We start from the raw sequence: 27,869 nt of genomic DNA, 5'->3' as shown, positions 1-27,869 counted from the left end.
ACAATCCCAAAGACAAATTTGATATAAAATGGAGACAAGATAATACTTGGAGATTTAATCAAGATTTATTTTGGAATTTGTTTGGATTCGCAGCTGCACCCCACGTAGCAGTGAGAGGGTTAAACTTAAGCCAGGCTGCTCAACTACACTGACTGTGAAATGGAAACACCAGCTTGGCTGCATTACTGTTTACATTCTATGAATAGGAATCGCATGTTTGATGAAACCGGCCCGCTCTGAGGTCTGCTGCAGAGAGAGAGAAAGAGACACTGAGAGAGGGGCAGGAAAAGGAGAGGGAGGAAAGATTGAGCCAGTGGAGGTGGGAGGAAGAGTGAGAGTAGAGGAAGAAGGGAGGAAAATATGAAGGAAAACTAAGAATATAGGCGTGACCAAGAGAACATTGGGAAAATTTCTCATGTGCTAAACATTCCTTTTTATCCCAGCTGCGTTGAGACACATGGCGGTCTTAATGTGCTGCTTGATTCCACTTATACAATCACGTGCACAGTTTTTGGTGTGTGCTGGTCAGCTGGAGGGTTCTTATTTTTGGAGCTGCCCAGTTTCCTTTTTCCAAAACCATAGTGGTGAATAAATGTAGTCTCTTGGTGTCTGGCAAAACTCAGCAGTGCCTGTTCCTGACATGTGTCTCATGCTTTGGGGTATTTTTAACCCCAATCGCTAAAATTAATTGCCATCCAAATTGTCAGAATTTCAATCCGCCAAAGCAACTGAATTCCACTTATTCCCCTCAAACAATGTCCTGTTTCTTTTTAGGTTTTAATGCTCGGCTGAGGTGATTAGGGGTAAATGCCACGGGAGGGGCTTAAGAGTTATGTTTGCTAACACTGCCACTAATGAAAGCATTCATACAGCAGTGCTATGTTTGGGTGTTTTTATTGGTCACTTGAATGTGTGAACTCTTAATTAGTACGTGTACCTCCCTGAAAATGTGTAAAAGTTTGTGATTTAACATCTCGCAAACAGGCCAGTCATTCTCTGCAGAAATGCATGTGTTGGCTCAGGGCGTTGACATTCACTTAGCCCATAAAGTAATGAATGAAAGCTCCTTGTTTGAGTGAGAAACGCAGTGTCAAAGCCAGAGAGAGAGAAATCAAACCACCATCTTGTTGTGCCGTGTTTCAGCAATTTCCCTGCCGCATAAAAATTTCAAACCTCGGTTTTCTGTTTTCTGCCAGGCAGTTTTTTTTTGTTTTTTTTTAAAATAGTAATGTGTTACCGTTGAACAAGCAAGCAGAGAAAGCCTTTCATTTGTTATTAGCATCTTTAACCTTTTTTCCCTGGTTGGAGATATTTATGAAATGCGCACTGCATAACAACAGGTCCGCAGCAGATTGAGGTCACAGACTGCAGGCTGGGCTTGTCAGATAAATAGCATATGTCTTCATTTAGCGCCAGGCCAGTGTGGAGAATTACCCTGACAGCAAACAAATATTGTTCTTATGCGCATTAGGGTTAAAGTATGAAAGCAACTGTTTGTCCGGAACAATTTGTGTATCACAAATTAAGCCGGTGTATTCAGGAAGATGTATACTTTATTGTTCCCGTTGGAGAAAATTAATTTGGACTCTACAAAGCTGTCTGTAGATTAACACCTTATATCTCATTTGTTTATTCCATACAAAAGAAAAATTAATAAAAAAAGAATTAAACAATCTGCATCCTGTGAAAGGTAAAAAATTGTCAATCTGTAAACAAGTGTAAGGTTGTTGTTGTTTTTTTTACACTTTGGCTTATCTACAAATTAAAAAAACAAACATAAGTCTTTTTGCCAAGCTATTTGGTGCACAGTAGTGAGAATGGTGCGGATCATCTTTTCTAACTCTGCAAGCAAGAAAGTAAACAAACATTATCCCAGATTTACAGCCTTTTTTTTTTTCCACAAATTAATCCATCTGCCTATTTGTGAAAGATGAAACTCTAAATGTGTTTGTGTGCTGCAACATACAGTGGGACAAGTATTTACTCCAAAACAATTTAAGTGTTTGGCAAACCGATTGAGATATTACTACTGCTTGAACCTTTAGGAAAGTTTTGCCCTCATTTGACTTTTTCCATCCCTAGCAGTAAATTAGAAGGCAGTAAAAGTGGTAAATTACCTCTCTGCCTGTGGCTTCAATTAACTGTTTCTTAAAAGTATTTGTTCAGAAAGTATTGTGTCAGCTTTTTTTTTAACCCACTCCTTTATACAAAAAAAAAAAGTGCTTTGCTGCAAATGCGACTACTGTTTTTTTCTTTATCTTTTCCCCCCGGGGTTAGTGTCCCACAGGGATAAACCTGGCAATGTCACGGGCTGTGTTTTCCAAAGCCCCTTCAAAAGGACTCAAAACTGTGATGCTTTTGTTTACTGTCATCTTTGCTCCTCTCCGGAGCCTTAAAACCTCAACCGTGTGATTTTCTGCTCCTCTTCCTTTACTGTGATAAACCCTGTGATTGACAGACTCCGGTGAGATTGATAGATTCAAGGTACACTTACAGAAGAGAGTGCAGGGAGCGGTGGGGGTCTGTGGTGGGGGGGTATACACTGTCAGACCGACCGTAAAAATTGGTGATTCACTGCAGAATGTCACAGCGTTGAGACTGAGCCAACTGCCACTAATGAAGGCAGCTAGAAGTGGAGAAGTGACCGAGGGCTCAGGGTGCATCTCGGTGTGTTTGTCTCGGTGCATCTGTCATTAGCACGTGTTTGTTGGAAGACACATATTGATGCAGATGCATTAACAACTCTTGGTTAATACCCACATAATCTACCTTGCACCGAAGCACAGCCTTTCCTGCAAGTAATCTTTCATTCTGTTCTCCTCTGAGGGGAACAAGTCTGCTTGATAGATGTCTCACATCTGTCTCTGGTTGCACCTCCCTCCGCACCTTTTCGAGTGAAATGTTTTGAGTAAAGAAAATAGGATTCATTACTTGTTTAAAAGCAGTATAAGAGCGTTACTTGTATTTTCTGCTTCCCAAGGTCTTAAACATTTCATTAGATGTTAATGATCCCAGTTGGAAGATGGGTCTTTTAGGAACTGAATAATATATATGTATAATTTAAGACAATGGCGGCTGCAGCAGGGTCTGACTAAGTTCCGTCTAAACTTTGTCTAAAGGCCCAAGGCTTTGAAAGTATTGGAGTACCTCAAACGATCACAGAGCAACAACGTCTGCACCTTTACAGCACTTGAATATAGCTGAATTCTTAATAAAGCTAGTGCCATTTACATATTTTTCCTCTTCTATTGTCAGACAATGGAACACGTTAACCAGTGGTCACCTCCAAGCTGCTGCACTGCTCGGCTAACGTCCAGATTTTCTAGCCACATTGTTGTCTGACAAACTCACCATACGGTTAAAACAACGGCTGTGTTGTGAATTTGGTGATATAATTTTCATAGAATTTAAATCTGCTACCAAAGTCAGACAACAGTCATGCAGTAAGGAGAAAAGGAGTTGCTTTAGTCAGGTTGTGCTTGTTAAATGCCCACTGTGTCTATGTTTCACTTTGTTTAATATACAGACCAAACTTTTTTACCTTGTTAAGATGCTTGATAGAAACTTGGATTTGTTTTGGAGCTGCACTGCTGACTCAAATAATGAGCCCTCTTTTATATGTATGTTTATGTTGTTTGAGTTGCCAGTGTAAAGCTGCAGTTCTGCATTTTAATATGTAAAGCTGAATTATGCAGTTTATCTAAAAAAAAAAAACATGAGCTTAAATGAAATAGTCATTTTGTTGTTGTTGTTTTAGTTTAGAGTATTCACCTAATTAGACAAATTGTCTCTAGATTTATCAGTTGACAAATAGTCATTACGCAGCCCTATTAAAAAAAACAGAGAATGGAACATCCAGGTAATGTCATTTACAAGCTAAACATTTATTGCAAATAAAAGCCACTGACATTATCAGCAAGGAATGCAACAATTTGAGCTTTTGTGTTTTTGACAATACTCCCTTAGAAAATAAATAAAACCGCTGCAGTGGGACCGCACTTGTATCTTTGGCCCAAAGGTCTAGGTGTGGTGATTTGTTTCGACTGTTCTCCTTTCATCCCACCATCATCAAGTGTCCATTAAGCTCCCATTTTGGCTCTGCAGCTGTGCGACTGCAATTCAGGCGGGAGCAATTTGGCTTTTACAAGTAGATTGTTTATACAAGGATAATCATCTTTGTTCCGCGAATGTCGTTTCTCTAGACTGATGCATGCGTCAGCAAACTGAATTCATACACATGCAGGCTTACACCCAGGGGAGCCGGGACTGTGCTTTTAATAAATAAACTGCTTCTTTTATTGTTTTCAGTGTTTGCAAGATAATGAACTGACAGAAAGCGTGACATCACTTTTCTATTTCGGGGCATTCCCCAAGGTCATGTCTTGCAATCTGTTAGTGGAATTCATTACTGCTGCCACATTTATTGGATCTAATTGAAGTGTAAACCTCCATTCGCGTATACACTTGATACAGTCACATAAAAGCGCAACTGCAAGGTAAAGGCATAGAGCATAAGCAGATAAAAAATTTACAGTCTGAGTGTGTATATCGAGCTTCTTCACAGACTAATGAATCATCAATCATGTTCTCTCTTTTTTTGTTTTATCTACTTCACTAAAAGCTCTGAGTAAGACCAAAATCTTATTACAATAATCAGCACAAAACAATAGATTAGAGTTAGTGCTTTATGGCTCTGTGTGTGTGTGTGTGTGTGTGTTTGGGTTTGTGTGGTGCCGTGTGTTTCTCTTCAAGCACCAACTCAAGCTGTTCTCCTTCCAGATGGGACACTTCACCTTAACAAGAATGGCAGATGAAGAGAGACAACGAGACAGAAAGACTTTGTGCTTGTAAATACGTGGCTCTGGCTGTGTGTGCGCTCATGGTTTTGTGGATGTCTTCGCGTTTGTGTATCCGTGCCAGCCTGTCTGCACAACAGAACGCCTTTACCATGAAGCTGGCGATACAGTCCCTAAGTGGCTCCCATCATAGCCAGCATTGTCTCCCCAGAGTGACATAGCTAAAGCTTAATGGGCCTGTTGATGGTGTGTTAAAGCTCGGTGTTAATTATAACACCATGCTCCGTTAAACACAGTCACATTAACATCAGCATAAGCTGTGCTGTTGAGCTCTGTCCTCGGGAAAAAAGTGAGACTGCTGATTCAGTCAACACTTGAATTGGACGGTCATGAAGAAACGACGTGGTGACCGTACACTGTCTTTTGACCCGGTGGACTTGGTAAACGAGGGTTTGATTCTGTCTACTTATGATGCCACTCCTATGGCAGATTTACAGTCAGGCAGTAAATTGAGTTTACTTCTGGGAGCAAGAAAGGAACTGTGACATTTGTCTGACTTTTCCTTGATTTTATTTAACAGGCATGATTTTCAGAACATGACATCTAATAACAACTTACTGACTGACTTTCCTTCTTGGTGATAATGTATGTTGCCCTCAGTTTTATGTAACTTTAGAATAAAGTTCACATGATCATACAGTCATCTGAATCAACGTCTGTCCAGAGGAGCTTAATGAATGCGTTCCTTGTTTTGTTGTTGTTGTTGATATACACCACTGAGGTTCAGTCATATGCAGCTGAACTCCTACTCACCCTAAGTCTGTTCTCCCTTGAATAACTCAGATTTTTGGCACATTGTTTTGTTAAAGTTGATATTGTAGAATGAAGTAAAAACGTGCATATTTTTAAAGTATGCAACAAATGCTTTTCTTACCCATATTTTACTTGCTAAATGCATGTAAATGTAATAAAATGAAAACTAGCAGAGCATTTGGAGAGTACAGTCCTCCACCTATGCCCTCCCTTGTAACAATAACTAAAGTGATCCAGATCTGCACCAGAATTATCATAAAAAATAGTCTGTCCACCAAGTTTGAGTAAAGTCTACTGGGTAGTTTTTGTATAATCTTGCTGACAAGCAAACAAATGTCACTGTAGGAGTAACAGGCCAATGCTCATGTCTAGTGTAAAGGCTAGAGGTGGTGAATTATGCCCCGTTTGTACCTTGAGTCTGCACACTGAAGGGCCATTGACCTTGGTTGTCATCAACAACTCCTAAGAGTTGTCCTTGCCTCTCCACATCACCTCCTCCCATATCCCATTTCTCTTGTTATTTCCATTTGTCCATTTGCCTCAGGTTATCAACTATCTGATACAGTGGAGATAAATTAGACCTATTGTTGGTGTGATGAAGCAGAACCTTATGCTGACTTGCTCGGTGGTAGCTTGTCGCTGAAATCTCTCTCTCCACATAAAGCATATGATAAATACCAGCCAAGAGGTGGCTATTGAAGGAGGATATTATGTGCATGTGCACACGTACGCACAGTTTAGTATGTACTTGGAATATATACTCCAATACAGCCTCAAACACGTACACTTATTTGCACACAAGCAGTGTGCCCTTTGCCTTTTATCAGCGTAATATCTGCATGATTGGCTGAGGGCAGTTATTTATTTCTTTTCCAGATAATGAATTCGGTAACAAAGCCACTGCATGCGTATAACTACTTTCTTCAGTTGAGTGCCTTTTCCAAGCACTAAAACTGCTGCTCAAATCATGTTTGCTTTGAACACAGCTCAGTGTCGAGGCATTGTTTCTGGTGCAGCAGAAGGGAGGAGACTTTAGTTAGCACAAATGAGTTTAAGCTGTTCTGCTTTGTTTCTGTCTTTATGCAGGCCCCTCTTCATTCGGTCCTTTGATGGTTTCACAGATTACAGATGTGTCTTTTCTTAGTTTTCAAGTAGTTTCACTGAATGTATGCTGCCAAGTTAGAATAATGTCACAGAACAATGAACTTATGGCCTGTGGAGGTCACAGGTAATTCATTACTTCTTATTATGAGATGGTAAGGACAATGCCACACTTCAGCAAGGTGTTTTGTCAATAAGCTGTAAATTTTATTGCCCATCTGGTGTCAGGCTGAACTGATTAAGGTAATAGCATCAACCCAGTTGCACAATGCACAAAGCATGTTGTTGCAGAACTGCAATATTAAATCAGTTAATCAAATAGTTGATTGATAGAAAACTTATTTGCAACTATTCTGATAATCAACTAATTGTTTTGGTCGTTTTTCAAGAAAAAAAATACTTCTAACACGAGTAATGTGAGGATTTCATGCATTTCTTTGTCACATGTGACAGTAAATAGTTTTTTAGCTTCTGGACAGAACAAGTAAAGCAAAAACATCATGGATTAAAAGAAGTTGCTATTTTTTATAAATATTTTATTCATTAAACGATACAGTGAAAAGAGTTGGCAGAATACAATGCACTGAACTAGCCTTGAAGTTTTAAAATGGAAAAACAGGAGGCCAAATGTTCCATTTCTGGATAAAAGTGTGTATACGCGTTCATTGTAAGAAAGTGCTCGTGCATTTTATGCTCAGCACTTTTTTAATTTCTTCTTTTAAATCTTGGAGAAATGTCTTTTAGATCTGTGTAGAAAAATGGTCAAATCGTGTTAATGTCCCTTGTATTTTCTTACCTTTCCGCAATATATGGTTTTGCTGTGTCTTAATTACTTGTAACCACTAAAAACAAGTCATCAGTAAATCCTGCTTGACTGGCACAGAGGGAGACAAGGACAGTCTTTCAGGAACAACCTCGCTTAATGAAATTGTCACTGTCGGCTATCTGGGGTTGTCTGGTTTAATGCTGCTGTTTCATGGTGCCTGGTTTGTTTCTTGTAAAGGATAGACGGCCACTGCAAGCTGTGCACCTGTGCCACTGAATCAGCAGGGTGGAGGTGTAGGGGGTGGGGGTTATTAGTGATTTTTCATGTCAGTGATTTTAAGGCCACCGCAGAGAAACAGCTTGATATGCAGGCTGCAAGGTGCTGAGATTTGAAGGGCCTGGAGAACAAGGGGGGAGGATCTCAAATCAATTTTCTTGGTAAGCTCTGCCCCTGTTTTCACTGCCCTGCAATAAATTGCTGTTGGAATCAGACTTTAAACGTTGAAATATCCTTGGAGTTAAATGTTTATTGCTTGATAAGTCAAGCTGATCTTACCATAAAAACTGTAAAGTTAGGAGTCAAAGTGTTACAGAATTGCAATGGACCTTTTCTCTAAGTTTCTCTGTCCTTCTCTACTGCTCTGCTGGGTATCTCTTTCTTCCTTTCTCTGCTGTTCTCTCCACTCCACTGATTTTTACCTCTTCTCTACCATTCAGCCAACCTCTACCTTTTTCCTCAGTATTCGTTCAGTCATTCCGCTTCTCATAAGACTCTTCAAGAGAAATCACATTATGAAAGCTTGAACAAGACGGGCCGACTCCACAGTTGTGCAAGCTGAGCACTTCTTCTGTAATAGTACAAGAAAATGTGTGTGTTAGTGGGTGGATCTGCTTAATCGGCACAGGCCAGTCCATCTTTCCTGAAGCCAGTATCTCACAGCTGATTCAGGTAAAATCAGAAATGGGTGAACGTGCAAACTGATGAGTTATGTATTTTTCCTGCTGATTTCTTCAATAAAATGTAGCCCAAGAACAAAAGTACCAGCTAATTAAAGCCCTATTTGAATACATATCTTTTCTTTCTTCATGCAGGTAATTGGCCAGCTTCCGTGGGATTTGATGTCACCTTTAGATTGGTTCAACTGAAGATGGAAACACTGGAGTCTGAGCTGACCTGCCCGATCTGCCTGGAGTTGTTTGAAGATCCCCTGCTCTTGCCCTGTGCCCACAGCCTGTGCTTTAACTGTGCTCACCGCATCCTGGTGTCTCACTGCTCCACCAGCAAGCCCCTTGAATCCATCTCGGCCTTTCAGTGCCCCACGTGTCGTTACGTCATCACGCTGAATCACCGCGGCCTGGAGGGCCTTAAGCGCAATGTGACGCTGCAGAACATCATTGACCGCTTTCAAAAGGCCTCCCTTAGCGGCCCCAATTCCCCCACTGAGAGCCGTCGTCTGCAGCCGCAGCGGCCCTACACCGCCACCATTAGCGGTACAATAGCTGGAACGATTGGCGGCAGTGGTGGCACAAGTGGAGGCAGTGCCCGTGGCAGCCCAGCCACCTCCAGCCACTCCCACTCGCACGCCAACCACGCCAACCACGCCAATCACGCCAATCACACCAACCACACCAACGCTAACCACAGCCCAGCTGTTGTTGCTAAGATGGATCCGCGAATCAGCTGCCAGTTCTGCGAGCAGGATCCGCCACGCGAGGCTGTAAAGACGTGTGTCACATGCGAGGTATCTTACTGTGACCGCTGCTTGCGTGCAACACATCCGAACAAGAAGCCCTTCACCAGCCACCGTCTGGTGGAGCCCGTCCCAGACACTCACATCCGTGGCCTGACCTGCCTGGAGCATGAGAACGAGAAGGTCAACATGTACTGCTTGGTGGACGACCAGCTCATTTGTGCCCTCTGCAAGCTGGTGGGACGCCACAGAGAGCACCAGGTGTCCTCACTCACAGAGCGCTTTGACAAACTCAAGGTTAGTCCTCCATGTCCTTTAGTTTACAAAGCATGCAATAAGGTCTTCATCAGCAACTTCTGTGTACTGCCCCTATTTTATGCTGTTTTACTTCTGTGTTGTGGAGTACGGTAAGTCACAGCTCGCAACCAATTTGATTGAAAAATAATGATGATTTACTGCAAAGCTTTGAAACTACTCCCATCTTAACAAAGCGGTTCCCATACATAGCCTGCAACATTCATTATAATATTTGTGCGCAATTTGCTAAACAGCAAAATCTTTAATCCATCCATTCCTGCCTTGGGAATGTGCATTTCTGTTGACTGTGAACTTTCAGCATCACCAAAAAATTGCATCATAGACACCAGCCTTTGTTCAGTAAGAAGGACAGAAAGACAGATCACAAACACAGAGAGAGAGAGAGAGAGAGAGAGAGAGAGAGGGAGACAGAGGGGGAGACAATTGGGATGGTGTGTTGGTGAGAAGGGCAGAGACAGATGGAGACCAGTAGGGAGGGCCGTCATTATAATAGTCGATGAGCTGGCATTCCCTGTGGCCACTGAGCTTTCAGAGGCTCTGCGTAAAGACCAGTACTGCTGAATCAGGGTGAAAAACAACAGAGAAAGGCACTAGCTGGAGCTCATTCCAACACTAAAGCCCTAAAGCAGTAAGCAGGCATCGGCTGGCCTGAAAACTTTTATCATGAATGCGTGTTGAGCATATGCACACGTGTGTCTGTCTGTTGTGTATTTATGCCTCTTGAAATGCATCCGATTTTTTATTTTTTATTTTATTTTTTTTATGTGACTAAAAATCTCGCAGTTGTAATCCAGGCCAAGACAACAGCATAAAAAAAGCAACAACACAATACAAGTTAGATGCAATACATAATGCAACATGCAGCATACATCTATACAGCATTGAGGAGAAGGTTGCTTAGATAAGTGGGGACAAGCCAGGGGGTGGATCTGCACTGATACACTGCTCTGCACTGATAATGCATTGGGACACTCCTTGATTTCCATAATGCTGTGTAAATATGTCACAGTATAGAAAGCAACACTAAACATAGAAACAAAAATATGGAAAGAAGAAGAAGACGCCACAGCATCGGTGTGCATGGTAATGTAGGCACTGAACCAAACAAGATACAGACAGGTATTTACCTTGTAGTCTGCTGGAGATAACTTGACTGTTTCTCGTTATAGATGATCTGTGCCTCAGCACAAAAGCAGTACATAGACTAATTGATATACTGTATAATTATGAAGATGAACTTTTTTTTTTTTTAAGTGCATATATTTAAATCTCTGCAGGCACATAGAATAAGGGAATTTCATTGATGTTTTTAGTCCACAGGGTGCATGGGTGTTGCCCGGGTTTTGTTGTTGCCGAATGAATGGCATTGTGTCGACACAGAAAGAAATGAATGCCCTACCAGAAATGCGAGCTGTACTGGACGTGTGGTTTTGTAGGTGGACGTTCAGTTTCACAAAGAAAAACAGGGATGTGTTTTAATGGTCTCACATTTGGTCTTTGTGTCACTCCGCAGTACAAAGTGTGGGTGTGAGAATATGTTAGCAACGTTTCAAGAGACATTGTTAATGTTCTATGTGCAACAAAAATCCATCTCATTGGGTCTCTGAGGTGAACAGCAGCAGCCGTGATGTTCTCAATGGCTCAGAACATCCATTTTAATTCAGTGAAAATGCAATCCCACATTCTGTATTATTGATGATTTGCGCTACCAAAACTTTGGCTGCCGCCTTCAGTTTTGCACCAGCATGTCAGCAAAAAACTCCTGCTCAGCACCTCTGGCTGACTTAAACCACATGAGCGCAGGGTTTATTTTCACTAGTGTTAGCCACCTCATTCTCTTCAGCTGTGGGAGAGTTTACTGTAAGTAGTTTGCTGTCCCCCCCGCCTCCTTTCCTCTCCACTTCATGGCTGGCTGTGGTTCTTTTGAACGTTCCCCAGCCAAGGCTTTGAACTTTCTTGACTTTGAAATCCCCAATCTAGCCCAAATCTAGGAGCAGACCAACCCCATTCCAAGCTGCAGCTCAGCTCACCAGTGGCAGTAGCAGCTAACTTATAATCTCCTTCTCACTCATGGTGAGCAGAGAGGAGGAAGTCTAATTTGTGCATAGCTAATCATGGGATGTGGGTCAGAAGGTGGCGTTTGTCTTCCACTGCTTTTTCTTTTCTCTTCCCCCCCTTTTCCCATTATGTCCAAAATTTATCGGAACATTATTGATTCCATCTTTAATCACCTGTAACTAACATGTCCTTGACTGGTCTTGCAATGCCCCAGTCAGTTCTTCTAGCTGGTCATTAGTCAGTACCACTAAGTAATTTCACTCAGTTTGACCCTTGCCTCACTCTCTTTGATTTTGACTTCTGGATTACCTTTCACATTACTTCCTCTGTCTGCTGTGTACCCTGAGAGCTGCACTGTCACAAAATGATTTCTCTCACATTACCAGGAAAGGTAAGCTTCCCTTGGGCAAGAAGGGTGGATATTTCAGGAGCGAAAATGCCAACAAGTTCCAGCACTGTTAAAGACAAAATGTGGTGCAGCTGAAACTGCAGGGAAGTGAGTTAATTCCCCAGGCAGCTGTTAAGCAGAGCTCTTTGCTCAGAAGCATAGAAATTGGTGTCTTATAATTGGCAGACCTCGGTAATAGTATTTTTACTTTGATATGCATAAAAGACTGCACTTTAGAGGTACCAGTCTTTCGATTTTTGTTTTCACACAATCAGATTTACTGGAACCACTCCTAGCTAAGATACATTCTGTTGTAGCGGTGAATATCTCATCAACTGCTGCTTTGGAAGTGTCTGTTTCGGGCTCATTAGAATGTAATTTAGATACATTTTGTGGCAGCCTCTTTCCAAACCACTTTCAGAGGCTGGGTACACAAAATCAAGAAGCTGAAGTGTAAACTCAGCACAGGAATTTAGCCCTGCATGTGTGATGAAACCGCAGAAATGAAAGGTATAAACTGTAACACTGAAGGTGAAAAGTTCACCCCATCCATCATGACTGGTCACCGCTTAAGGGTTGCACATTCAGGCTAATTTTCATGTATGAATACAAATATTATGAATGCACAAGAACTTCTGCTCGCATTCAAGCCAGCATTTTCTGTGTTAAAGGAATTTTGGAAAATATTCTTTTTCTTGCTTAGAGTTAGATGATGAGATTGCTTGCACGTCTGTATAGTAAATATGTAGCTGGAGGCATCAGTGAGTTACTCTCAATAGTAATTCTTGGCTCGGAGCAGTTATTCAACCACCACTGACCCTGAATGGGTAACAGTCCAGCCATCCAAAAGTCAAGTTGTTGTTTTTACACTTTATACACAATTTTTCTTCAGATTTACCGCGTGGAACATTAACTTTAAGGAGTTTAAGAATTACATGTCCCTGTTTTTACTGCTAAGCCAGTCTAACCAGCTGCTAATGAATAGCCATAAGCACATTAAGATAAAGTAGGAGAATACACACACAGAAACAGAGCGGTAAAGACTGATTGTGCACTCCGGTGAACAAAATTGCCACCTGCGAGTGTACATGTGTTCAGACCAACAGAACAGTGATAACCTGGTTACTTCTCAGCTACACAGTTTAGTCATAAATCAACCCAGTTTTCAAGAGTCAAGTAACTGAGTGAAGCTGCGCCTCAACCTCGAGCCTTTCACAGCCGACCAGAGGCATTCATCAAGAGCAGTAAGATAGTCAGATAGTGGATTATTCTGTATATAACATGTGGCTGAGTGGTGCTGCCCTTTGAAATCTCCGTTTTTCATATATTGCGGGCTGTGACCTCCTGTGGTAAGAGAGAGGCAGAGAGAAGAAGAAAGAGACGGCAAGGAGCAGATGAAGAAGAAGCAGGACAAAGACGGAAGGAAATGGAGACACGATGATAAACGAATCACATCACAAGGATAAGCTTTCTTCTTCTTCTTCTCGACTGCATTTCTGGCACTTAATTTGCTGACTCTCATGCTCTTGAGGGTTTGAAGTGTGTGTGCTTTAGCATCGAGTGCTAATGAGCTGACATGGTTGCAAAGCCTATAGCAGAGCTGACATTTATGACACTCCGCAATAAGCAGCAGATAAACTTAAAGCCCCGGATCTTCAACTTTTGGAGCCGTCACATGCGCACCACTGCAGTGGGATTTTGTTGTAACTTGTGCGTGTCTCTGAGGTCTTGACAGGTCTCCAGGTCTCACATATATGCATAACATCGCCGAGCGATTATTGAATTAATCCCTGTTTATGAAGAGGCAAGTCAGAGCACACCGACTCCACCCCAACCCCACCTTTTTGCTCTCTGACTCTCCCCCCTTCATTCCCTTCAGTCCCTCCAGCCCTGCTTCTTTTCCTTTATCCTCACTGTTTTCTTCATTCACCCTCCTACTCCTCACATTTTCTACTCTCCCCCCCTCTAAGCTCCTTAAGGCACTGTCTAACTTTTTCTGTGCATCATGTTTGCTCCTGCTGCTGACTCCACTCCTGCTGTATTTACACCCTTTTTTGCTTTGCTAAATCCAGAGGCGAGCTTGTGCATGTGCACGAGACACACATTTCTATGCATTTAATCACATCCACATCCGTGAACACACTAGTGCTTTATGACTTCCCTATCACACAGACAGGCATGGGCAAATACACAAAATATAGAACAGCAACGATTTTTCGGGGAAATTAAAAGGCTGCAATGTCAAGTACTCAACTTCTAACGCTTTAATTTTCATACACTCACAAATTTCTCATCATTTTTCCCACATACACAGATTCCCACTGTTTCCATCACTCTCTCTCACATTGCCGCTATATTTCTCTCATTTTGTCAGTTTAGCACACAGACGAACATTATCCTTCCCACCTGCTTTCTGTCACTGTGTTTTTCTCTCACATCCCTCTCCCTCATTTGGCCCCTGGCCAGTCTGTCTTGTTTTAAGTAACACCACTCCTGTCCGCCCTCAATCGCCCACAAACCTACATCTACTGCAGTAGCATATTGCTGGTAAGAGGAAGACTCACAGCCCTCCAGTGTGTTTGTGTGCATGAGGGTATATGATTGCCTTCAAATATGTTCACCACTGTGCAGTATTTACAGGTTTTTGTGTGTGTGTGCCTGCAAGCACATGTGTGGGTGTACATGTGTGTCAAAAGCAGATGCTGTGAGGTCAAACATGTGAGGAGTGATTGGGAGCTGAGTGTATGATGCCATTAGAAATCAAGGCTGTATCTGAAGAACAGTGTTAGATGGACCACACTTAGTCATGCTGACAGAATCGCCAAGAATGTAGTAGAAAGCTTTTAGTGTCTGTGCGCGCAGCTCCAGCCTACGTGCGTTAGCGTGGTTATCAGGAAGTACGCATCAGTGTGTGTCTTTGTGAACGGACTGGAGCCCATACTTCACCATGCACACATGCACGTTCCGTCAATGCATCATGCATGTGTTGTGAAAGTATGTCACGCCAGCTCATCATAAAAATTTAGTGGTTTATAAAAAGAGCTTATCAAATCAGTTGCAACTGCTGCATCGTGCATATGCACAACTTATGCGGAGAGAAAAAGGGTTGCTTTTAAGAGCTTCAGTGTCAGCGGTGATAAAATACATTTCAGACAGAGGGATATGACCGACATTACTCATCTCTGGGTTTTGTGTTTATGTTTGAAAGCCATGTACAAATTTATCCATTCAGTTTATACATTATAAATGGAAGCCTCTTCTCACTTTTCTGCCATAAAATGAGGACAGAGTTCACTGTCGTAGCTGGGCCCATGTTATTCTCAATTCAGACAGCTATAGTGTCTTATTCATTGATATATGAAGGGCCCATACGATTTACTGAACTAGATCAAGTATAGATCACCCTATGGGCATTTTCTGTTTATATCTGTCAGCGTTTATCCGCAACTCAAGTCGTTCATCATGTGTAAAACTGAGGTTCACTATTCAGTACAGCTACATAAAGACTATCTGTTTGTGTTTTTTCTACAACTTCTACAGGATACTTTACTTATTCAGTTGCTTTTATTTTTAAACAATTTCCTAATTTACATCAGTTTTTTGCTATTATATAATATGTGATATATGTACCTTGTCTGCAAGCCTTAAAGAATGTGTTTATTTTGGGAGTTCTGTGTATCATAGACTAAACATTGTGTTAGGGTATTTTTCATACTCACAAGAATAAAATTGTAGAGTTAATGCCTCTTGGAACTTTAGATATTAGACCAGTCAACTTCTGAAACACTGAATCTCAGCAGTAAATATTCAAGGCCATACCATGCTTCTTTTTCATCTGTTTTTTTGCCACCTCTTCTTCTTTTCTTTTTTTTTTTTTTCCTCGCCTGTTACAAGGCTTAAAACTGGAATTCGGGCACTTGAAGGCTTGAGTGTATTTTCGAGTAAAGCTGCAAGAAGCTGACAGCATAGCAAAGCTTAGCTGAGCCTCTGACACTTTTGACACTCAGGGAAAATCATTTTAACTAAGCAGCTGATAAATACAACTTTTGGAACATATATATGCATACTTAAAATGCATCCATCCATGTGAGAATGAGTTTTGTAGATGCTGTGTCTCTTTTTAAAATGTGTGACCTCATTTTTGCAGTAGCCGTATACATGTGTATATATAACATTGTTTGTCGTGATGCATGTCAGACCATAAACGCATTAGTATTTATGTATTTTAGTCAGATCGCTGGCAGCAATAGACCTCAACATAAGAGGATTTACACTTTAATCAACAGTAGAAAGTCATCTGGTTATGCTGATGTTTTTTTTTTTTTTTTTCCCCCACTGGCTTTTAAGCATTTTGATTCCAACCTTTTACATCGTGGCACATTATTTGCCTGCAATATCTGATGAGTAAGCAGTTGCTGGTATTAATCTGCAACAATCCGTGGCACAGATCACATTTATATGAGGGGAAGGGAGGGGCTTTGTTGGAGGAAACTGTTGACACGCGAAGTCTATGAACTTTATTATAAGGCCTGATTTAGAAACTGCATGTTCAGTGTCTCTGGGTGGTTTGTAAAATTGTGACTGCTTGATGACACAGACTTATTTTAATCATAGAAAAAGCTCTCTCAGTTAAATCACCTGCACTGTCCAGAAGCTGTTTTGGCTCGTGGGGACAATGGACAAGACAAAGTAGCATAACAGGAATATTTATACAGAATCTGGAATGTCAGCATCCATCTTCTGAATTTCTTCACCCCGAACGCACATCCACTGACGTGAGGTGTTTGTCTATGTACATGCAGTCACACAAAGGCGCATTGAGTCGCTGTCTGTCTCCTCCTTTGTCGTATGTTTTAGTGACTGTGCAGACACTTCCCTTTTGTGTGTGCTGTCTGCGTGATGAATTCTGCGTGTTGTTGTGAGGCTGCCAGGCAGGAACAGCGTGTCGCCACTGGGAAGATACTTAGTTTGAACTAATGACACCAGTGTGAGATGAACAGCACGTCTTCACTGGCCCGAGGACATCGGGGACCTCTAATTCATCCCCAAACTTAAAATAGCCCAGTGGTTAGTATTCTCTGAGGTGCACCGAGGGAACAATCATCCTAGTTTAATCATAGTTTTCAGCATTGAATCAGCTGTATTTATCTGAACGTTGAAGAGTGAATTTCATGCAGTTTTACTGGATGCTTTGCCTATAACTACTGAATGGAGATAATTATGTGAGGCTTTATTTTGTGCTTTCTTTGTTTTTCTTTTAGTATTAGATATTCAAGTTTCTAATCCTTCTTTAATTAATAATTTAAAGCTAACCATCATTGAAGTTACTCTGCATAGTGACAAAGGGGTCACTGATAGCGGTAAACCAACATGCAGCCTCGTTATCACATGGCTTTGAACAGTTGCCCTCAGCTTGCCCCACGTTTTACTGCTCATTGTTGTGGAAGCTGTTTTCAGCAGAAAAAAAGGCCCTGATAAAGCCTCTGTACAGCACAAAAACTGCAGATGTGCAAGGTTAGCATTTAGCTCGTGTTACATACTGGAGCATTTAGCAGCTAAAGAGCCAAATATATCCCTGGGGTGTTAGTGTAGACCAGCAGCAGGGTAATAGGGGACTTACTATTGAATTTACATTAGCAAACACCCCCGCCCCTAAATCTGAGCCTGAATGACTGAAACTTTAAATCTTTTTCCTCCTTTGCCTCATTCATCTATAGATGTAAACTCTACATTGTGGCTTCAAAATCAGGTAGGTTATTAATTCTCTAAGATTTCCTGATTTTCTTAGTTTCTCATTATATGTTTTTGCATTTAACAGAGGTGCGAACCAAGCAATGTAGACTACAGTTGATAATTGGTAGCAAAATGAGTCTCATTTGCATAATCCCCCCTGATTTTTTTTTACTCATACACACGGCATCTTGGTGATAGTCACTTATAGTCCAACGTTCTCATAATGGAGTGCTTTTTCATTTTTGGAAGGCAGCAGCTCTGTCCACTTCAGTTTTGGCTCCAATAGCGCTGCTTTCCTTTTTAGCAGCTTCACTGCTGCAACTGCTTGAAATGTAAAACACATCAATTCTCTTTCATCAGAGAGCTGAGGAGTTCAATGACACTGGGTGTTTAGAGCAGCAAATGACCAAAACTGGATGTAGGCCATAATACGAGAAGCTATTCAAGTTAGTGAGACACCGGTCTCGCCTATCTGCTTTACAATCACACTTGGTTTAACATCATCTCATACATTTTGTCTTCTTCTTTTTTTTTCTTGCTTTCAAGTCACTGAAGCAGCGTTTCTTATCCCTCCACCGCAAGGCTACACATTTCAGCAGACTTAAGCAATCCCATTACTGTGACAGAGAAAAATGGCTTCTCTGTGAAGGCCAGTCAGTCAGGAATCAGCTGGCTTAGGACAAAATCATGAAACCTAGGAGAGAGGAGCAAGTAAAATAAGGCAGTAAGGTGCTGATACAAAGAAATAAAAGGAAATATTGACAGGTATTCTGATGAATTCCTTTGAAAAGCTCAAATATTCTCTCTCTGGGCAACCATTATTTCAAGATTTGATTCTGGCCCAGTTGCATTGTAGAACATTTGAAAAGAGAGAAATAGCGCAGAAGGTGCTCATCAAAGATTTTCTGGTTTGAAAAGTTGAGCGCTGGAATATACAGTTGTTGAGCTGCTGATTTATAGCGTTGGCTGCAGGAATGTGAAATGAGCACACGGATAAAGATACATGGGAAACCAAAGCATGGCTCAAGTATTTTGAAAATGTTCAAAATCTATTTACATTTAAAAGAAGCATATCTTTAAACTTACCTTGTCCCATATCTTTAATGAGGAATAGTCAATAGAAGGCGTATGTTATAAGACAAAAGACTCCTACATGGATTTTATTATAAGTATTATATATGGCTTAATGAAATAAATTAACCATTTTAATATTCCTCTAGACAAAATCAAGATGAATCAAGAATCAAATTTGATTCTTCTTGACTTTATCTAGAGGAATATTGGGTTAATTTATTTCATTTAGCCATTTATAGCATAAAATAAAACAGTATGTGCCTTATCACTGGTTCCTCTTCCTCTAACATCTGCTCTAATACAAAGAAAAACAGTGGCTGAAAACGATTCATCAGTAATTTGCCCGTCAAGACCTGACTCCACAAGGGAAGCGGCCTCTGCATTTCTCACAATCGTCAGATGAAGCATTTTAAGCTTGTTTACTCTTTTACGAAATAAAGTAATAAATTAGGTGTAATTTGGTCAATACAAGAGGGACTTTGAGCTCTGACTTTATTCAGCTTAGCCATGCTACAGCTGCCTCACAGGAGATGCTTGTCCACTCCAAATTCAAGGTTTGTATTAACTTTTTAAGTGGCAAAAATGAGCTGTTGGTTGGAGTGTTTTTCTTCACTGATTCAACTTCTGAGTAAATGCAACAGTTGAAGTGAATGAGTGCACCAACCTTGACAAGAATGTTGCTCATGTGTAAGCAGAAGTCCTCAGCGCCTGCAGCCACACCAACGTAAAAAAATAAAAATAAAAAAAATCCCCGGGCGCTGCTGATCCCTGTTCCTCTGTTTTTACATTACCATAGCTTCCTGGTACTCCTAACAGGTAATGTGTTGTGTGAGTAAGAGAATCAGGTGCTTTGCACATCTTGACGGGAAGGTTAAAGGCTAAGAAATTGATTTCTAAACACGTAGAAACTCCCACACTTTTCTCATCAAACTCGGATACAAAATGTTCCTCAGTGCATTCCATTCCTATGAATCTTTTGCTTCCTACAACATACATGTGAATTTTCAGAATGCACACAAATATATACTCGTGAGCACCAATACCCAACACAATGACACGTGTTAAATAGTAAGCAAGGTAGTGCTGTATATAAGACAAACACAGACCTAAAACAAAGTCTCTAAATTTTGCAGTATCGTACTATTGAACTTGAGATTTGTTTGTCATTTTCTTCACAGCACAGGTCATTTATTTGTTTTCTTATTGCTCTGAGGCTATGTAAAGTTACCCTTTTAAATCTATGAAGTGTTAAATCATTCATAGATTTAGGTGTTAAATTAAGAAACACAAGAAGATTTGGATCTAACCAAGTTTGATTGTTCTTTCACCATAATTGATGTTCACATCAGAGCTGCAGCAAAAAAATACAAAATCAGTTTGTCTGGAAAATAAAGCTATTGCTTTTGGCACAAAATTGAAAAGAAAATACCTGTGCCTCTCTGTGTTCAGTAGTTAAGAGATTTATTTCTCTACGTCATGAACTCCAGACCAGAGTTGAACTGTGGCCTCCTGTGAGGGGAACCAGACATCCAGCCGTCAGCCAGAGTTTGAGGGTTAGTGGAAGATGTACAACTTATTCAGGCTTATACGATGTTGTACAGGATTCTGCCGCAAGGGCTGAAAGGAGAGCAGGGGCAATACAATAGGACCATGAACTGACTTGAGTTATCTCTGAGCTTGTTCATTTCACGTGACAGTGAGATTGAGAACACAGGTTAACAGCGCTGTGCTCCGATGTCCGGCTCTTAAAGCCGATGAGAAAGGAGGGCGCTGATGCATGCTTAATAGCATGCAGGGCTTCTTTTATGGCTTCTAAAAAGGGACACATCACCTCTCCTCTCTGGTCAGTGTGGTGGTGACAGCAGCAGCTAGCACCCTGTCTGCTGAAGCTCCACTGAGACGGAGCCTCATGTGTGCCTGAGGTCATGCATACAGTACAGTCATGGAGGCTGCATCCATATATTCATGTGGAATCTATGATATAAATAATACTTTTTCATATTTTCTGGAACACATGCATCAGATGTGTACATGCACACTTTGTACTAGAGACACAGATGAGGCTCTTCATTAAAAATTACATTTTATGTTTGTGTAAATGCACACATATATATTCCTAACTGACCTGTTTTGATATTTTAAAAAGTCCATCCACATGCGCTGTATGTATACACACACACACACACACCAAAGCTTTGTCTGTATTTAATAGTGCTGGGTGTTTTGCAGGCAACTCTGTATGTCTTATTTAGAGATCTTCCTTTGGAATATTAACGTTGTCAGTGCTCATAAAAGCCATTAGGTCGATGCAATTACTTCTTTTCATTACTGAGACCTTCATTGTCCTATAGCTCAACCTCACAGAGAGGATGTCAGAGAAACAATACATCTGTTGTGTGGCTTTATTTCTTTAATTCTGCAGGTGACAGCTTAATTTTGCTTGTGTATGAGTACAGAATACAGGCAAAAAAATCTAATTTCTGTCAGATGTAAATGTGTTTTAATACAAAAGCCATTGAATTCTAATTTGCTGTCCATACTGTAAACTTAATCCACCCAATTTTGGCGTCACTGATCTCCAAGACGGTCCCTGAAAGTTTCTGGTTAGCTAAGGTTACGGAAAGGAAGTTCAGCTCCACGGGGAGTCATCCAGAGAGGAATGTCTGTTCCAGATATTAACGGCAGAAAGCCAACCACACAGAATTGCAGGAACGCGGGGAATGTGTCTCTCGTATTCGCGGCTAGCCCATTGCAGACGCTGTCCAGAGTGGTTCCCAGCTCTATAACTCTGGTGTCTGGCCAAATCAGCGATGCATAGCAGTGAAGCTGAGCCACAGCTAGGGTTATGTGATTTTGCACTTGGGCTGTCATCCCATAAGATTTTTTTTATTTTATTTCCTTAAGTCTGCTGGAGCTTGGATTTCCAGCATGTGAGTCCATAGTGTTGTAACTTGTCACAGTGAGAGTCAAAGCGATGTCTCTGAGGATGTCAGAATCTTTATGCAAACAGTGATAATCACAGTTTTTCTTCTTGTTAGCATTGTGTCTGCCTCTTAGATTTGCTCGCTCCCCTTTTCCGCATCATGTTGCCTTTGCTGCAGTGTCCATCTCATTTTTTTGGGCATTGAGCCAGCAGCTGGCTTGGTAACAAGTGTCATATATAGATGTTATGTAGCTGCCATCAGCACTAGAGTTACACGGCCTCATCTATAAATACATGATAGTGACATGATTTACTGGCCTGCTTCCAGGACAGGGCCAGACCAATTAGATAAGGCAAAGTACAGTGGAGATCGAATAAATCACTTCACCCACCTTGAAGGAAGCCAACTCATCTGTCACGGTGGACAGAGCTGCTTTGATACTAATAGAGACACTCCGTCTTGTCACTGACCACTGGCACCGTGTCTGGAAAACAGGAGGGGAGTGTGATTTCTTGTCATTGCGCATTTTGAGTGCAGGTGTGTGTACATTTGTCTGAATCGTTGTGTGCATGTTGCCGACTGTAGCCCGGGCAGATGAGAGTCAGGGTCTTTTTCTGTTCTACATCTGAACGCCTGCAGGGCCCAGTAGGTGGTCACAGTGTGGTGGCCAAGATAAAACGCTCAGGGTGGAAATCTCACTGTCTCAAACGGGTCTCTGGATGGCATTATCTACGATCACATTCAATACCGCTGAAACAGCTGCAAACATAAAGCTGCTGTTTCTCCTATAACTCCATTTCTCACTCCCCCCCTCCCCCCCTTGGCTCGTTATGTACTGCGAGTGAACATTTATTCCCTCAAGTCCAAAGCTCAGGAAACCCATTCAATAAGTTACATGGCTATAAAATCACACTATTAACTACTGCAAAAAATGAGGTTTGTGCAAAAGCTGCATTTTCAATCTGAAAGGCAATGAAATGGAGAAGTATATTTGTGGCAGATTGAGTTAAAGCCACGCTGGGATCTGTCGAGATAAGCAAAAGTGTTAGAGGAGGATGGAATTTACATTTTAGACAGCAGTAAATGGATCTTCAAGTCACAGATGCTTTATGTCTGAGCCTCCTGTGCCTCCTTTCTCCCACAAATGATGACTCAGAAAATGATACATTATTTTGCATTAAGATGCCCATCAGCAGGCAAGCAGCAACTCGAGTTTAATTCCAACGCACACCTTGACCTGTGTGGATCTGTGCATTTTACCCTCTTGCTGCTGGCACCGGTGTTGTCTGCTTGCAGAAATTTTGCTGTTTACTGCCTCTGAACCCTCTCACCTAAAAAGAAATCAACTAACTGAGTTGCTCATAACCTTATCACACTCTCACAGAACCAATCCTCATTTCTGTTGTCCATGAGCTCAGACGAACTCCTTTGAAGGTTTTCTAGAAGCTGACAAATGTAAAGCTTTTAGCTCAGTAAGTGTCAATCACACCAGATTATTGTTCCTGTTGTGGCGCTTGAAGGTTTAAAAATATGACGCGCACACCAGCGCCAGGCTCAGAGATGACAGACTGAGTCCAAAGAGATAGTAGATTAATTTGTAGTCCTTCAATTATTAAAGATCAGATAAAATGTGTCATTTCAAATGAGTCTGCTGTTTGCAGTAGTAGCTGAAGCAGTTCTGTCATGTCTGCTTTGTGTCTTTAGGCGACTGTCACAATAAAACCTGTTAAATTTAAACTGAGAAGTAGAGATATCACTAAGTCTTGGAGATAGGGCTGTATTTGTCACTGCTATTTAGTTTTTGCAGTTAAACAAGGCAGCATGAAGAAGTGGAGGACAAGGAGATGAAGGTCAGGGTTAGAGAAGGGGCGACAGCTGACATTGTCGAAGAGCAGAAATGAGAGATCAGAAGTGGCACAGAAGAGAAAGCAAAGAGTGGCGGCAGGAAGTAGAATGATAAGCTATAGGGATTCTACAGTGTCGACATTTACCAGGATTCACACATCACTGCTCAAAATTTAAATGACAAGCCCTGCGTCTACCCAACAAGCCTCCAGCAAACCCACAGGTTAGGCTTCAGCTGTCAACACAGCCGTGTTTTTTTGTTTGTTTGTTTGTTTGTTTTCCTTTCCATTTTAGCGGCTGCAAGGTACTGAGAGAAAATAATTGCGTATGCTCTAGATTTCAGGTATTCACTTGACACGCCTATCCAGAATACCAATGAGACGAGGCAATCAATAGTAAGAAATAAAAGCAAAGATCAGAGGGATGTTTGACTGCAAAGACGGGTAAAACAATTCAGTTAGGAGAAGATGATGCAAGGTAATGCTTGGAAAAAAAATGTGTTTCTAAATGTGATTGAAGATTACCTGAGTGATGTTTAAAGGCAGTTTCAATATGTTATTTTTTTTTCTTAAAGAATTGTGCAACATTTTGGGAAATGCACGATTTCTGGGAAGATTGAAATCCTTTTCCCATCTGTAAGGTAAATATGTAGACGTCACCCGCTTACCCTGGTTTCACACAAACACTGCAAACAGCTAGCTTTGCTCTCTTAGCAAAATCTGCTTACCAGTAGGCCTTGGCGACAGAACAGATGTATTGTGCAGTGATAGACATCAATACGATATCGGATGCAAACCGAAATAATATGCAATAGTTCATTTCATGAGCAAACCCCAACGGTGCTCCTTCCCTGGCTCATTTCATAATGGAGTGCCTTTGCTTTTAGTTTTCAGCGGCTGCTGTGCAGGTCTCCTGAGGCGTCATGGTCTGCAGGTGCATACTGGGGAGGCAAAATGCCGAGGTGGCTGCAGCCTACCATGCCTCAGGAGACCTGCACGGCCCTTCACTGGTGGAGGCTGTGGCCCAGCAGGGAACGTTTGCTTTCACATGACGGGCTTCAGTAGACACCCACCACCCTGTGTCCCCAACCATCCCAGCAGCCTGCTACGAGGTCTGATGGACTTTATGCAGAGAGATGCAGGTGCAGGATGCTTTACTAGTGACACTTAGTCCAGGCTAGTCACTCTGAACCTTTTGAAGGGCCAAGAGTAACAAGGCCTTGTTTTCTTGATTTTATATATATGAAGGTCAGATAATTTCTTTATTCTTGTTTATTTTTTGTGTATTTTTTTTGTGTGTTTTTTTTATCATAGTGTTAACATTAGAATTATTCTAAAGTCTAAAGTGACTCAACCCCCCATTTCCCCCCGGCCTTTACTAAAAATATGTCATTAAAAAATAAGCAGAAACTCTAACAAGTGAAATAAAACTTTTATCGTGATAGACTTTTTAGCCATATCGACCAGCCCCGCATACCAGCAGGTCTACAGTTCATTATTTATTTATTTACATGAACAGAATTCTTATTCTAACATAAGATAATCGGTCTCTGGCTCCAGCTTCATATTTATTGTGTGGATATGGGAGTGGTATTGATTTTGTCATCCAACTCTTGGCAAGAAAGCCAGAGGTGTAATATTTAAGCTTCTATTTGCCACTCTTCGTGTCTGTCTCAAGCTTTTGGTAATGCTGATAATTTGCATCAGCATCACAAGTGTTTTTGGAAGAATATAGAATATAACTAAATGAAATGAGTCCCAAAAGAAAAGTTCACTCCAAATAAAGTGCAGTATGCCTACAGGGAAAGGAAACTGACAGCGTGACAGTATGTTGACGCATGCTGCCGCATGTGCTGAGAGACAGGTTACAAGGATGATGGTGATGAATGCAGTGATGATGGTAATGGCAGTGAGATCATTCCTAGAAAATTGCTTCTGCCTCCAGCCTGAATCTGTTGCCTCTTCCAGCCAGCCTTGTCTCACAGGGGGAAAATGGGTTTGAGTTGCATGTACCAGCTCAACCAGAAAGCCCCGCGCATCCAGCGTTTGTGAAGTGCACATGAATTTTCCACAAGCGTTAACGTGCTGTGGTCCATGTGTCGGAAGTGAGATTATCTGGTGTGTCACTTTGCCATGAGTGATACCGCCAAGGACTCTCAAAGCTGCGGGGCAACAATGAAAACTTCACAACTGTCATGTCAGTTATTCATAGTGTTTTCACAGGCAAACCGTACACAACGCTCGATCCCAGTATCTCGAGGGAATAAAAAGGCATTTGTTCTCTGTCAGTCTTTCCCAATGGCTTTTAATAACTTTATGTTTTCCTTAGAGATACAATCTAAACAGAGACAGCAAGCACAATGCAGAGGTGATGAACCAGAGAGGGCTGAGTTAGATGTTAACCTAATGTGACACTAAATGTTCACAGCACGTGAAAAATGTTTGGAGCTCTTGTGTATTTACAGCCTTTGTACATTTAGTTTGTGATTTGATTCCAGTGTCAAACTGTGGGCTGAGAGAGGGCAACAATTAGCTTGTTTGTCATAATAAAACTCATTGCAATTAATTGAAGCCGGGGCACAAAAGTCAACAATATGCCTCTATTAGGTAACAGAGTTTTTTTTGCCACAGAATGACTTCAGCTTTTTAACTAGACAAGTTCCCTGTATTCGTCACCTCCATGTAAATGTGACTTCTTTGACATTTCCGCAACTCGTTCTCTCCTCCTCACACTGGGTGGGTGCTTTGGTGCTTAAAGGCTTAAGGGGAGATTTAGTGAGAACAACACCTTGGTTTCAGCGCAGCATTCTTTTGGATCAGCTAACCAGGCACCGCTGACGGCTGTGGTTATCGCACTTCTGTGTTAACTTTTTTTTTTCGACTTTTTTCGCACAGCGCTCGAGATCAAATAGGATTATAGGACTTAATCAGAAGCACATCCTGATTGTATTTATTAAAGCAAAAAGATGTCAGCATGAGATTCATGCAGTCAGTGTAGAATTGCAAAACTGATATGAAATTGCCTCTGAAATCATTGGTTCCAGTCGGGAGGGAAAACAACATGAAGTAGTTTTATGCTTGTGCACGCTTTCACATTATTTACAAGTTATAAAAAGAAAAGCTTCATACGTTACCCAGCTAAGCAATCAAGGTGCCTGTATTTTTCTTGGCAAACATTTTCTGAAGCAGCCACTTGTTTCTGTGTCAGCTGTGGTTCTCATGATGCTGCTAATATTTGTGAGGGTGAACGCAGCACGTCTGCATGACTCCCCGTGGTGCCGTGTACCTGGCTGTTCAGTGCTGATTTTTCTTCTTGACAGCTCGCATTAATCTAGGTTAATGTCAGAAAATATTTATTTCCCTTTCATTCACTTAATTACACACATTTCTCAGTTTGATAATATTTGCTGTCTAATAATGAGCATGCTCTGTAATGCCCATCACTGATGTTATTTAGTACCCCGTTTGCAGAATTCAGCATGTGTTTAGGAAACACTTAGCAAAGGAGAAGGTTTAAAAATAGTCCTATGTTATACTATGAAAGTCGGTCTTTTACATCAGCTCTTTGCGGAACTCAGCAGTACTTTGCTGGCATTTTTCATTGTAGCAATGAATCAGAGAGGTTTAAATACACAAAGCAAAGCAACTGCCTCTGGGTTTCCATCCGTCAGAATGACTCAGACCCAACACACTGCTCTCTCTGTTATTGCATTTTAGAAAATAAGACAAAACGAATAACCGTGTCATATGAATATACCAATGAGCCAGCAGCTAGATAATTGTATTACAGCCAATGAAATGCACCTGCATGCTGCTTGTCTGCCTGTGTGGCTCTCTCTTGCTGTGAGGCACTATTTCTCTCTTTTGCAGTCTCATTGTCTCTTTCTGCACCTTGTCTGGTCTTTCGTGCAGGAGCTTAGTGGGCTTTTTTTTCTCTTTTTTTTGCCATATTAATATGTGGATATAAAAATCCATTTGCAATGGAAATCAATCAAGAGGGAAAATAGGAAAGGGAAGCCAGCATGCTGCCGGCTGCTACTTGGAGCTGAAACTGTGGCAGGTGAATGTAGACGACAGGTGCTTAGTAACAAGCCGTGGAAATTCTGCCTAACAAGCTGGTCTGTGTCCTAAATGTCACATGGAGCATTTTTCTTCCTAGCCCAAATACTGTATTTCTTTAAGAAAAAAAAAAACAAAAACAAAGGGGGGGGGATGAAGATAAAATGAAGATTGTTTCATTACTGTGCAAATGTTTGACAAAAGACTTGTTTTTATGTAATCCCCAGCCAGATGTTATATAAACAACCTAAAACATAGTGATAAGTAATGCTGAAGAAATGTCAGAGACATATGGGTTATTTGAG

The 27,869-nt window shown here is 41.3% G+C and overlaps 1 protein-coding gene across 2 annotated transcripts in view; it reads left to right on the top strand.

Annotated features, from left to right (window-relative positions):
* The first annotated feature begins 8,569 nt into the window (after window positions 1-8,569).
* The window catches only part of LOC103369631 (probable E3 ubiquitin-protein ligase MID2), a 76,736-nt gene continuing 57,436 nt past the window's right edge, over window positions 8,570-27,869 (top strand). For both annotated transcript variants that reach the window (XM_008298386.1, XM_008298385.1), the window contains exon 1: window positions 8,570-9,463. In XM_008298386.1, the coding sequence (XP_008296608.1) occupies window positions 8,624-9,463 (840 nt within the window). In that variant the 5' untranslated portion in view covers window positions 8,570-8,623. The remainder of the gene's footprint in view (window positions 9,464-27,869) is intronic.

This window comes from Stegastes partitus, unplaced genomic scaffold (assembly GCF_000690725.1).
Source record: "Stegastes partitus isolate 25-593 unplaced genomic scaffold, Stegastes_partitus-1.0.2 Scaffold1312, whole genome shotgun sequence".
NCBI classification, from domain to species: Eukaryota; Metazoa; Chordata; class Actinopteri; family Pomacentridae; genus Stegastes; species Stegastes partitus.
The sequence above is the reverse complement of the archived record's forward strand: the minus strand, read 5'-3'. Positions and strand labels throughout refer to the sequence as shown.